Source organism: Brassica rapa, chromosome A01 (genome assembly GCF_000309985.2).
Source record: "Brassica rapa cultivar Chiifu-401-42 chromosome A01, CAAS_Brap_v3.01, whole genome shotgun sequence".
Lineage (NCBI taxonomy): Eukaryota > Viridiplantae > Streptophyta > Magnoliopsida > Brassicales > Brassicaceae > Brassica > Brassica rapa.
The window spans coordinates 7,766,351-7,779,477 of NC_024795.2; the positions used below are offsets into that span (position 1 = coordinate 7,766,351).

The 13,127-nt window shown below is 36.6% G+C and overlaps 4 protein-coding genes and 1 non-coding gene across 5 annotated transcripts; 4 read left to right on the forward strand and 1 right to left on the reverse strand.

Moving 5' to 3' along the window:
• The first annotated feature begins 1,007 nt into the window (after positions 1 to 1,007).
• LOC103861529 (nucleoside diphosphate kinase IV, chloroplastic/mitochondrial) lies at positions 1,008 to 4,042 on the forward strand. Its single transcript, XM_009139252.3, has 9 exons — positions 1,008 to 1,815; positions 1,921 to 2,058; positions 2,284 to 2,321; positions 2,405 to 2,455; positions 2,536 to 2,703; positions 2,796 to 2,908; positions 3,017 to 3,528; positions 3,824 to 3,893; positions 3,975 to 4,042. The coding sequence occupies exons 1-7, from the start codon at positions 1,734 to 1,736 to the stop codon at positions 3,138 to 3,140; spliced, it is 714 nt and encodes a 237-aa protein (XP_009137500.1). The 5' UTR covers positions 1,008 to 1,733; the 3' UTR covers positions 3,141 to 3,528; positions 3,824 to 3,893; positions 3,975 to 4,042.
• LOC103861539 lies at positions 3,316 to 6,262 on the forward strand. Its single transcript, XM_009139261.3, has 7 exons — positions 3,316 to 3,528; positions 3,824 to 3,893; positions 3,975 to 4,042; positions 4,127 to 4,216; positions 4,297 to 4,445; positions 5,486 to 5,531; positions 5,924 to 6,262. The coding sequence occupies exons 2-7, from the start codon at positions 3,824 to 3,826 to the stop codon at positions 6,086 to 6,088; spliced, it is 588 nt and encodes a 195-aa protein (XP_009137509.1). The 5' UTR covers positions 3,316 to 3,528; the 3' UTR covers positions 6,089 to 6,262.
• Positions 6,263 to 6,411: 149 nt separating this feature from the next.
• On the forward strand, positions 6,412 to 6,484 carry TRNAA-CGC. The gene has a single exon. It is a non-coding gene; the product is annotated as a tRNA-Ala (tRNA).
• Positions 6,485 to 8,491: 2,007 nt separating this feature from the next.
• On the forward strand, positions 8,492 to 11,251 carry LOC103861558 (UDP-glucose 4-epimerase 2). The gene is made up of 9 exons (XM_009139280.3): positions 8,492 to 8,873; positions 9,305 to 9,354; positions 9,458 to 9,593; positions 9,727 to 9,828; positions 9,924 to 10,151; positions 10,290 to 10,368; positions 10,457 to 10,539; positions 10,628 to 10,719; positions 10,943 to 11,251. Exons 1-9 carry the CDS (start codon positions 8,691 to 8,693, stop codon positions 11,034 to 11,036), a joined length of 1,047 nt encoding a protein of 348 aa, XP_009137528.1. The 5' UTR covers positions 8,492 to 8,690; the 3' UTR covers positions 11,037 to 11,251.
• A 58-nt stretch (positions 11,252 to 11,309) lies between these two features.
• On the reverse strand, positions 11,310 to 12,377 carry LOC103861549. Its single transcript, XM_009139271.3, has one exon. It carries the CDS (start codon positions 12,162 to 12,164, stop codon positions 11,448 to 11,450), a length of 717 nt encoding a protein of 238 aa, XP_009137519.2. The 5' UTR covers positions 12,165 to 12,377; the 3' UTR covers positions 11,310 to 11,447.
• Between the last annotated feature and the right edge of the window lie 750 nt (positions 12,378 to 13,127).

The following is a 13,127-nucleotide window of genomic DNA, read 5'->3' on the forward strand; positions in this document are numbered from 1 at the left end:
ATCATCCTTATTGGTTGCAGAGTTGTGCTTCAATTGTATTTAAAAAGGCTTTCACCTAGAGCCCCCAAAATATATAGTTTTTTTAAGGTTCCAAATTTCAGAAAACAATTAATAGTATAATAGTTTAAGTTTGCCATTTATTTGATAAACTGAAATCAGCAAGTGAAGATAGTTTGATGGCATCTTGTACCAATCTTCAAGCAGCTTTAAAGTATGTACATTATGATGTTATTGTGTTATCTAGACTCATGGATTTTCTTATTGACGATTCCAGTTTCTGTCGAAAGAATCTTTTCCAAATTGAAGCTTATAAAGTTTTATATGCGATCAACCATATCACAAGAAAGGTTAAATAGTGTAGTAATTATATTTACAGAAAAAAAATTAGTTAGAAATCTAGATTATGAGAATTTGGTTAAAGAGTTTGAAAAAGAAGGAAGAAAAATTTTATCTTAGTTTTTTAAGTTATTGTTTTTCTTTTTAATGTTTTTTCAAATATATATTATACTCTAATAAAAAAAATTTATAAAAAAGACCCATTTTTATATTCGTCTCAGGCCCCACTAAATCTTCGCACAAAACTGAATTTGGCTGGTAGAGCTATCAGCAGCAGAGTTAGAATCACTTAGATCACAACTTTCTAACTAAGAAGAAAGACAAGCTTAATTACCTCTCAAAGCACACCAAGTCATTTTCTCCAAGACTGTTCCCCATACTCACATCCAAAACTGTACATATCATCTCGTCTTTATCGTCTATTCCTTACATAGGTTGGAACATGTGGATGAAGTCTTGCGCTATGCTCGTTTATCTGGCTACATGGCTATTTGTTTATCCGAAGTGTAGATGTTTTAGAGAATCTTCAACTCCTTTTTATTTTTTACTCTATAATGCATCTCCAATTTCACTATATTTTTGTTCATCGTTCTATTTTTTACTTTAAAATAAACTACTGGAGTATCATCCAACTTTACACTATGTAAAAAAAAAAATAGAATGAACCATTGGAAATGGTCTTGCTCCATAACAATTTCCATTGATCCGTGAGGGCCACCGTAGTGTAATTGTATTTACATATTTTCCACCTTTGTTCGGTTTAACTTCAGCGCTGGGCAGCTCGCCCGGGTGAACCACCTCCGGTACACAATGCAGAAGTAGATGACTGGATTCCTCCGTTTGTCATCCTTCAAGGCGCTTGTCTTTTCTTCTATTTATTATCAACAGGTAAGTTAAGTTTCACTTTTTTACTCTCTTTGCTTCAAATGTTTATTCTTCTTCTTTTGTTTCTTGAAACCCTCTATTGTATATTTGAGCCCTCAAGATTTGACATTGCTAGTGAATATTGTTGACGTTGGTTCGTTACCAAGCTATACCCAATTGTTGAAATATAGTTATGTCACGCCATTCATGTGCTTAGTTTGATGCTTTTCTTCTTCTCTCCCTCTTGATTTAGCAGCTAAAGGCTTTGGAATATATTCGTTTCTTGAATAGGGCAATGAATCTTGTTGGAAAGGAAAGAAGTGTAAACAAATGGTTCAATTAATAAATAAATCATGCTTCAATTAAACCAAACCGGTTCGACCAGACCCGATGTGATCGAAGTATATGCATGCTTGGTATAAAAGCCTCCAATAGGGTTCACATTTTCCTGAGTTCTCTGTTCCTAAATACTAACACATCACTCTTCTTACCAGTCTTGTTGCATACTTGCATTGCATCGTTAAACACGAGAGATGAGCTCCCAAATATGCAGATCAGCTACTAGGGCAGCAAGGTCTCTCCTTTCTTCATCTAAGAACACTCGTTTCTTCTCCGGTACCTAAACTCTTACATCTATTTATTCTTATTAAAATATGAGCAAAAACCTATTTTTTAACATTTTGAGGCTAAAATGAGTTATTATTTGTTTTTTTTTTTCAGAAGGGAGAGCCATTGGTGCAGCAACAGTGGTGTATGCGTCTGGAAAAGTCCCTCAGAATGCATCAAACTTTCGGCAATCGAGGTCTGGCTTCGCCTCTAAGAGCTGGATGACCGGTCTCCTCGCTCTTCCTACCGCAGGTTGAACATACATACATGTTGTCTCTGATTTACATTCTATAAGACATACACTCAAATATTCACTTTGGTAACATAACACAGCTATTCAAATATAGCTAGGCAACTCTAGAAATGATGTCTAAAAACTTAAATCTTATAAACTGTGTAGGTTTGTTTGTTTCTAATCATGTTTTACGTAGATTTTTATTTGTACCCTTGCTTTCTTTGCATGGTTTCTGTGTATAGCCTTCATGCTCCAAGATCAGGAAGTCCATGCTGCTGAGGTAATATATCTACATCTTTCTCTTAGGTTATCTATTCTTTTTTTTTGTTTAATTAGATTCATCATTTATCTGTGTTCAACCAGATGGAACGCACTTTCATCGCTATCAAACCTGATGGAGTGCAGCGAGGACTGGTAAAATATAGATAGACCCTGAGTTCTTTGCTTTTGTTTTCCTTTTTGGGTAAATCTTGCTGCTCACGTCACGTCACCAGATATCAGAAATTATTACCCGGTTCGAACGCAAAGGATTCAAGCTTGTTGGTCTCAAAATCATGGTTCCTTCAAAGGGCTTCGCGCAGCAACATTACCACGGTGCAAAGGAAAGACCTTTCTTCAACGGCTTGTGCAACTTCCTTAGCTCAGGCCCTGTTGTTGCCATGGTAATTTAAAACAACAACTCACTCAAAAACTTTGAAAACCATAAACCGATTTTCTTGGTTTCTCATCCGAAAACATTGAGCTTGGTTTTAAGGTCTGGGAAGGCGAAGGAGTGATAAGATACGGACGTAAACTGATTGGAGCCACTGATCCTCAAAAATCTGAACCTGGAACCATCCGAGGTGATCTTGCTGTTGTTGTTGGAAGGTACATTGGCTACTTTCTTGCATTGTATTTAGTATATAAAACATGTTTGGTTCATTTGTTCATAGGTTAATAGATTTGGCTGTGTTTGTTTTATTGGGGAAATTGCAGGAACATAATCCATGGAAGTGATGGAGCAGAGACAGCTAAAGACGAGATTAGTCTGTGGTTTAAGCCTGAAGAACTCGTTTCTTACACCAGCAATGCTGAGAAGTGGATCTACGGCCAGAACTAGAACTAATCACCCTCTCTTTTTGAGCCGGTAGATAAAAAAAAAACAAAATGTCATCAGAAAAAAATAATTACTGTCTGTTAAATCATATGTAAAACAATAAAAACGATAATCACCGTTTTACTGCGTTAAATTATGTTCGTTTATGAACCAATAATATTATGCCACGTGGAGTTCCGAAACTCTCTGGTACGGACTTGAAATCCGATAAGCAAGGCGGTTAATTTAATTAAATCGTGGAATCCGCCGACCTCGTATAAAACTCGTAAAAATATAACAGTAGCGGACGAGTTGACTCGGTATCTGTTCAGGAAGAAGACTCTTAAGCTTCATTCCGTCGTCTTCTTCGTCTCACTGATTGCTTTCGCTTCTTGCTTTTACTTCATAGACGGTAAAGCTTCTTCGTCTTTTTACGGTTTATCCTCCGTTCATCACGAGACTCCAGAGAGTTTCGGTTCTGGTTGTTTGACTCGTAGTCGTAGTCTTTGCGCAATCGAATTGTAAATTAGGGTTGGTTTCTTCTCGCGGATTAGGTTTACTTAGTCTAATTGTGATTAATCACTCAGGCGCTGTGTTGTTTACGGAGTAATAATATTCATTTCCATGTGGAGATTAGGGTTTGTATCTTCGCTGCGATTTTTTTGATTTGTGAATTCCTTTTGAATGAATTTGCGTTGTTTGTGCAGATGGAGACTGAGACACAACTTGTGGCTGATCGCATTGCTCTCAACGAAAAGAAAGTTGCCATGGCTTTAGGTTGGTTTTTGTTTTATCTTTATGCCGACTCTAGCTTTCTATTTTTGCTGTTGCTCTCATGATAATATCTTCTTGGTTCAGATGATCTCATCAAGTTGTCAAAGAGAAACACCAAAGGGAACAAGGGCAGAAGTTCAAGGAGACCCAAGGTAGCAACTTTCGTGTTGTTTTTTAAGCTTACATGTTTCATTTAGTTGGACTTGAAATGTAATTTTGTTTTTTTTAATGCGCAGAACAAAAACCGAAACTTTAATGGTGCTGCGAGAAATGGTAATTCCTCTAAAGAGAAGCATTACGTGAACTCACTTTCTGGAGTTAGACAGGTTAGCTATGGAATGTACCCAGCTGATCTACTTTTCTAGGCTTCTTTGGTGTTCCTTTGTTTTAATCTCATAATTCTCAGGGTGCTGTTGAGAAGAGGAGGTCTAACTTCAAGGGAAATCAGTTTCCTGTTGCAACCAACGTTGCTCGTAAAGCTGCTAATGTTCCTCCACCCAGTGTCCGTAGAAGAGCTTCCAATGCTGGAAGGACGACTAGTGCAAATCAGTCAAGGTCTAGTCGCTGGATCATTCTCTGAGCTATTTGTTAATCTGGCGTGGTTATAATTTCTTCAATTCTTTGTGCTTCGCGAAGCTTCTGTTCTAAGTCCCTTCCTGGTTGCTAGTTGGTCATGATATTGATGATTGCATGAGTGTGGTTCAGAGTAATAATCCATTTATGTAGATGAGTTTATGATGGTACTTGGAGGAGTCGGTGAACATTTTTAGTTGGGTAGAGGATTTGAGGTAAAGAAGAACAACTGAAGAACCTTAAGTTTGGCTTCATCTTTTCTAGAGGGCAGAGAGTAGCCACTGGCTAGGGTGTTTTGTCTCCAGACTGGTTTAGCCTTTGATATTCCCTCAGTTGTTAGGATGTGGCTAGGTTGGGCATGAATTTCGGTTGCTTGAAGTTGGTGTTTATTGTCAGATTAACAAGTTGGACAATCTGCTACCCTACTTGACCTTTGATATGACCTCAGTGGCTTCATGCAACTCTTTTTTCATTCATACCAGTCTCCTAGGTGTTATGTCTCATCGTCTTCCTGCATCCTGAAGAATATAGATTTAGCTCGCTGGGGTTGTCACACTGAATTGGGAGATGTCAGTTACGGTGAAAATTCAGAAGATTTAGACTTCCGAATGTTCATCAATATACATCTCAGTGTTACATGGCTGCGTCATCTCTGGGGCTTTATGCTTTGTCTTTGATAAGTTGATTTGTCGGGACATAGGTCATCTCTAGGTGGGTTGATCTGGAAATACCTCAAGAGCTTGCACTTTTTCTGAGTAGTTACTTCGAAATGGGAGTTGTGTTGATGTCTGGGGAGCCTCTAAGACCGGGAAGTGAAGTGTTGCATTGCTTAGTATAAAATGGATATTTGCCATGTGCTGCTTGGATTTCGCCTTAGATCCTTCTGTTGTATCAGATCATTTTTATCTGTTGGTGCCACTTGCCAGTTACCGGCTGTTACTTCAAGCTGTCGTGTAAGGTTTTCTCTATTGGCTTCTCGGTTCTCAGCAATCATTTCTTCTTCTTTTTTTATTTATATGCAGGCTTCTTGCTCCACCAGTCCAGAGTAAATCTAGATTCACCACAAAGGTAAATCATTCATTGATGTATGTTATTCAGACCTACTTCTTAGGCCTCTTCTTTGGAGTAGTTTTCCTTGTGGATATGTTTGTGGGGGCCCTGAGATATATTCATAGAAGTGCTTTATGTGTCTATGGTAATAACTGCCTTGTAATGGTATATATAAACTATAAATGGTCTTTAGATCGATTATGGGTTTGTGAATTTTGAACTATGCAATGAAACGGTGGTGGGTAGGATGTGGGTAAGTTTTGTTAGTAATTTGATCTGATAAACGCATATCATGGTGTGTTATAATGAGCGTGATGACTAAATCTTGCCCAACTCCTTTTATATTAATGTCCAAAAACTTGAAATAATTAATGTTTTGGAGAGCTAATAAAATTGATCTTTGTCCGCAGAGGCATGAGATGGATCAGAAAGTAGAAAATGGAGGAGGGAAATGGAAGACACTAGACTCTCGGTTTGCAATCATGAAAGAGCAGAGGAAGAATAGTACGTGCAACAATGGCGTTGGACTGCAGGTTCCAAGGTTGCCACCATGGGCTAGAGCCAGAAGATTTTAGTTACTAAGCAAACCACAAAGCATTTATACGCGCTCCCTCCACTCTTAGATTTTGTCTTTGGGATTTATATTCTTGTTAAGCACACCAGATAATGCAGTTCCTTTGTGAATCTATGACTTGCGTACATATCTTTTCAAAATGCATCCAAGATATAAATAAATATCGTTTGAAATCTTTGAATGTCCTGTGTATTTGATTGAAGCTACTCGACATTGGGTTTCTGGTGCAAGGCACGGGTTGGATCACATGTCTGTTTAGACAATAGAAGGCTTCTCTAAACTACTGGCTAGAATTGCTGTTTGACATATTTTGTTTATCAATCCGGGGGTGTAGCTCATATGGTAGAGCGCTCGCTTCGCATGCGAGAGGCACGGGGTTCGATTCCCCGCACCTCCAGGTATAATGCCTTTGTATATTCCGCTCACTGTTTTGGACTTTTAGTTGTCCTCAGTTAATTCTTTTGTCGACTTGTCCTCAGTTAATTCAGGCGAAAGAAATGGCTAACTTATCTCTCTTCCTACTTTTCTTTATTTCAAAGATGTTAAACAAAATATGAAAATAATAAACTAACATGTGAAGTAAATATTGCCTATTCCAAAAACTAAACCAGAAAATATATTTACGTTTGCCATCTTTTTTCTCTTCCCACTTTTCTTTATATCAAAGATGTTAAGAAAACCATAAATAATTAGAAAAGTATTTAGATATTCCCAAAATTTAACCAAACCAAATATTTACGTTTATTTATTAAACAAAATGTTAATTAGACATTAAATATTCTGGTCTAGGGCCCTAAGTACCATCGAGAAGCGGCTAAAGATTTCGACCCAACACCATCATATACTTATCTTTTGAATCTGTCTTCACGATCATTTAATGGTGTCCAAAAATTCCAAACTGTTCTTTTGTTTTCAGTTTGACCTAATCCACTTTATTTTCAGATTTGGCTCAATATTTGTAAGCGCCATTACGCTATCTCCCTTGTCGTTTGTATATCGATCGTTTCATACGGCGGCCCACAAATTATATTACATATATATCGTTTTCATATATTGTACACGTTGGTCATTCGTATTTGATGTTTGGGATAGCTTCAAAACCACATAATACCAAATAAACCTCCTGATCATTGAATATGAGATTGGTAGAGTTTATCTTATGGGTCGCCTACTGGGTCACTCCTTTTGTTCTTGACTTTTATCCTTATCTAGTTTTGTTTTTCAAAGTTGTTTCATTTGGAACGTCACTTGATTCGACAAGCTGAGTTACAGAAGCGAGACACACAAATTAAAACTTCTCTACAATGGTCATTGTTGGTAGCTTGATTTATATAGTTTTCTTAAAAAATCAAACCAAGACTTATCCATAAAATGCTAATTCAAAGTCAGTAACGATATCGATCACGTCCACGTTATACCATAAAATTCTGACTCAGTTAGCCGATACTATATTCTAGTTAATTTACTTTCATGGTAAAAAGTAAGTGTTTTCAACCTAAAAATTACATACTCATCTATCTCTACCTATTTGTTGGTTTACTTGGAATATTCACGAGAAATGTATGAAAACCATAACTGAAAAGGTGTTAAAAGAAAATATAATACGTTTCGTGGATGACTCTCAAGTCACGAAAAGCCCTTGGTGGAGTTGATGTCAACGGTGCCACCCATATGTATGATATGATAACAATAAGATTTGCATTTGCTTAAATAATCCATTGTGCCTTACTTATCGTAAAAATGCATCCGCTAATATGTTTTCATTTTATGGGTTTAAAATGTATTTTCTTAATCTTTAAAGAGGCAGTATGCCTTCCATTAGTATGTTCTTTTCGAAACTGAAACCGTATTTGTTTGTTTTGTAGCGTACATAGTTATGAAGAGAATAAAAGTTGATTCACATAGCATTAAAGTAGAGATTTAATTTAACTTTAATTATACATAAAGTACAAAAATCCTTGAATGCTTAACATATAGAACTCAAATCTCGTGACCCCGACATTTATGGAAAATAAGTTCGACTTTGGAGAAATTTGAAAATAACCAATTAACAAAATTGGAAAATGAATTCAAAACATAAAAATACCACGGATTTATCATCTTTTTTTTTTGGGAAAAAGTATATTCTGATGATCTAAAGAAATATTTGCTGTGAAAGAAAAATCTAGCCTCAGGGTAATATAATGAAATCTAAAACATCCTCCTCGTTACATCCAAATCGGTTATATACTTATATACATTAATGTTACATTTCTTACCAAAATAAAATAAATACATTTCCACTAACAAAACCGTCAAAAGGCAATAAAGTCAAATCAAACCAATCCGGTATATTCGCACCCATACCAAACTCCGCCACGTGTCACACTTTTTCTTTTTTGCTCTGCCTCGCTCGCTCTCTCTGTTTCTCTCTAGAAACGTAGAATCTGGCAAGTAAATATACAGTCAAAAATATTAAATATATCCATCCATCCATCACACCGCTCCTATAAAACACAAACCCAACCTCTGCTCGATCCCCATAAACACACAACCGCTCTCACGAATTATAAAAATTATTACATAACTCCTCTGAATTTTAATTTAATCTTCTTTTTAAAACGATGGTGAAGAACGTTCTGGTCACAGGCGGCGCTGGCTACATCGGTACCCACACGGTGCTTCAACTTCTCAACGGTGGATACTCCGTCGTAGTCGTCGACAATCACGACAATTCATCCGTGATTGCTCTCCAACGCGTCAAAAAACTCGCCGGCGATAACGGAAACCGCCTCTCCTTCCACCAGGTTCCGTTTCTTTTCTCTCTCGGCGAAATTAAAACGGAGAGATTACTGTATGTATCTATGAACTGTTGATAGATTACATTAAACGACGGACGATTAGATTATCGTGAGGAACATAACAGGTCACCGTGTGTGGATTCCAGGGTTATGGTTAATTTTTGTGAACCATGTGGCTAGTTTATGTGTGTAACACACATAATCTTTAATTTAAAAAGAATTCAGAATAAAGCATCAACGCCATGTGAAAGAGTGTATTATTATAATATTATTATCATCATCCCAAAGTGTTGTAATATTTATACATGTTGATCTGTCTTGTTGAATTGGGATGTTCTTCAAGACGGCGAATCAGAACTTTTTTTTTTTTAATACATGTTGCTTTATTTAATTTGCGTCTGCCATTTCTGATTTTTTTTTTTTTTTGTTGCCTGCAGGTGGATCTCAGAGACAGGCCTGCGCTTGAGAAGATTTTCTCTGAAACTAAGTATGATTGAAAGCTTTAAACCTTTTTTTTAATCTTCTGACTCTTCGAGATTGCACTGTCCATATAATTGGTTTTGATGTAACGTGGGATTATTATTGAACAGGTTTGATGCAGTGATACACTTTGCTGGACTTAAAGCAGTAGGTGAGAGTGTGGAGAAGCCTTTGCTCTATTATAATAATAACCTTTTTGGCACTGTTATCCTTTTGGAGGTTATGTCTCAATACGGCTGCAAAAATGTAAATTCATTCTTTCCTCTCCACCAATTGTCACCACATGGATTGAATCATTTTATTATATCTTATATTATTTTCTTCTTTTGTCTTGGTTTGGGATTCTAATGATTAGCTTTTTACTACTCTGTTTTTCCAGCTTGTGTTTTCGTCATCAGCTACTGTCTATGGCTGGCCAAAAGAGGTTCCTTGTACCGAGGAGTCCCCAATTTCTGCAACCAACCCTTATGGCCGTACCAAGGTAGTCTGAGTTTTTTAACAGATCTCAACATGTGATAGTGATAGTGATAGTGATGATGACTCAATCTGACTGAAGTTTTTTGTCTGTTATGTTAGCTTTTCATCGAAGAAATTTGCCGCGATGTACATCGTTCTGATCCTGAATGGAAGATCATATTGCTTAGATACTTTAACCCTGTTGGTGCACATCCTAGTGGTTACATTGGTGAAGATCCTCTTGGGGTTCCAAACAATCTCATGCCTTATGTCCAACAAGTTGCAGTTGGCCGCAGACCTCACCTTACAGTCTTTGGAACTGACTATAACACAAAGGATGGTACAGGGGTATGTTATGTGTCTTATTAATGTCTCTCGTAGACAAGAATCTTTATTACACTACAATCTCGTACTGCGTTGGATTGTGGAAAATGGGAGATAAATTAGTGATGTGTATACTAACAAATGTCTTTATTTTTGTTTCAGGTGAGAGATTACATTCATGTGATTGATTTAGCAGATGGACATATAGCCGCTTTGCGCAAGCTGGATGATCTCAAAATCAGTAAGTTTTATCTTTAAATTCTTGTCTGTTTCTCCTCTTCATTATGATTTGCGATGGAATCCAATCTCAAATGTTGGAAAATGGTCAGGCTGTGAGGTATACAATCTTGGAACGGGTAATGGAACATCGGTCCTAGAAATGGTTGCTGCCTTTGAGAAGGCATCCGGAAAGGTAAACAAACATTGATCTGGTTTGTTTAGTTAGTAGAAAAATGCCTTAGCGACTATCATCATTTTTTTTTTAAATTGTTTCTGATTAGAAAATCCCTTTGGTGTTGGCTGGACGACGTCCTGGAGACGCTGAGATTGTTTACGCCTCAACAGAGAAAGCAGAACGCGAGCTAAACTGGAAGTAAGTTAAAACTTTGTTTTGTGTTTTGCCAATAGTTAAGACTAGAGGAGGAGAACTGGCAATCTAGTTAGTAATTAGCTTTTTATGAATATTAAACATTACAATAAAAGCTTCAATCTCTCTCAGTTACATATATATTGAAATGGGTTTTAGATTTAAGAGTACACACACCGAACATTTCAAATCTAATGATCTATTGTTTGGTATTGGGTTATGAATGCAGGGCTAAGTATGGGATCGAAGACATGTGTAGGGATCTATGGAACTGGGCCAGCAATAATCCTTACGGCTACGCCTCCTCCAATGGCTCCTCTTAATTCTCTTTTCCTTTTCTTCTCTCTTTGCATTAGTTATTCATTTTTATAAACAAATGAGAAACAGCTGATCAGAATCCACAGTTTACATGGGATTACTACTAATTTATCATAGCAGTTCTTGATATTTAAATCGTCATTTCTACTCTTAATATATAGTGTTGCTCGTTTTGTTCTGTTCTTAAAATTGATTAATGTAATCCTTTCATTCCCTGTAAGTCAATCTCCTTACCATTGCGACTTGTAATACAATGTCCTAAAGTTACGAATATTTTGTAATTATATTTGCAATTTTCTAACTTGAGGATTCAGGAAAGAACCCAAGCTGGGTTTTTAGTTTTTACTACAGTTTACATTTGTGTTTTGAAAAGAAACACTTGTACATTTTTGTTTAATTGCTACAAAAGTCTGGTATCAACAACGGACGGCTACGATCGACCCATCGACAGTAGAAATCGCGATCCTGCAGCTACATTTCGCCGCGATTTGATGCGTGAACAGACCCAAAACTCTAACCCGACCCGACATCTCCAGCTTCGACTCTATTTCCACAGTTGACCCGGCCCGACTCTCCTCCCCCACCACCAACCCGGATCCAGGCCTCTGAAAATCCGCGGCGGAGACTCGAGAAGCAGAGGAAGACGCGAGAGGAAACGAATCCACGGAGAAACTAGCGTCCATCCTCTTCGTCTGACCCGGTTCGATCTCACCAGCGGGTATGAAAATGAAACCGATCCGGTTCCCGTAGTAGAAGAGCTCGATTCTGTTGTTGTAGTGAGAGAACGCGGCGCGGTTTGGGTTTCTGACGGAGGAGAGTTGCGAGTAGCTGAAGCTGACGGAGCTGTTGGCGACGGAGAACGACGGGACTTTGACGTTTGTGACGGAGATCTCGGGATCTCTTGGTCTGAAGACGGTTAGGTAAACTGTAACAGCGGCTATGATAGCAAAGACGATGAATACGGCGGCGACGGCGCATGAAGCGAGGTTTGTTCCACCGCCAGCCGACGAAGGCTTCACCATCTCAGATGAGATGTTTGGTAGGTAGCAAACTGTTCTCCGGTTGAGATAAGTGTCTTTTAACTTTAAAAAGCGCAAGCGGCGTGTAAAGTAAAAGGATACTTGTTTGGCCATAGGGATAAGGACATTCAGGTTTTCGGTTCGGATCGGTTCGGTTTATTCGATTTTTGGATTCTTCGGGTGGATGTTTAGGAACCGTTTAGAAATTGGATATTTTTCGAATTAGTTCGTTCGGATAATATCGGGTTCAGGTCTGTTTCTATTTTTTTTATAAAATCCGAAGTGAAAACGTATTATAAAAAAATCGGGTTTGGTTCGGGTTTAAAGCTTAAAGCACCAAAAAATCCCAAAAATCTTAATTAAAACCCGGAAAAATCAAAAATATTCGAGTATTTGAATAGTTCGATTTTTGGATATTTTTTATTTATAAATTATATCTTATATATACTAAAATTTAAAATAATTATTTTTTTTAATTTTGAATATCTGATCGGGTTCCAGTTCAGCTTTGATTTCGTGTTTAGAAATACTAGATCTTTTCTCCGCGCTACGCGTGGATAATATATTTAAATTTGTTACATTTATAATTTTTATTTGTATGTGAATTTTTGTATATTAAATTATATATAATTAATTTTTAAATTTAATTTTTATATATTTTTAGTTTGAGGTAAGTATTTCTATTATATGTAACACAATTAACTAATAAAATATAAAGAATCAAGTCCGAAATTTTAGAGTTATGTAAACAAAATATAAGAACATAAATTATCTTAGTTTAAAAGATCGGAATCTCATCTCGAATAAATTCACGAAAAGAAAAAATACTCCAATAACCTACTTAAAATATAAAATCTCCTTTTAAAAAAAAGCGTACTTAATAATATTTTTTTACGTGTAATAGTTGAAAACTGACAATTGAATATCGATTTAAAATATTATTTTAATAAATCTAATGGTAAAATATTAATTGTAATAAAAAAATTTGAATTTTGTAATATTACATGAATTAGAAGTTTTTAAAATCTATTTTAAATGTTAATAAATAAACTTTAATTAAAATAAATAATACAAACT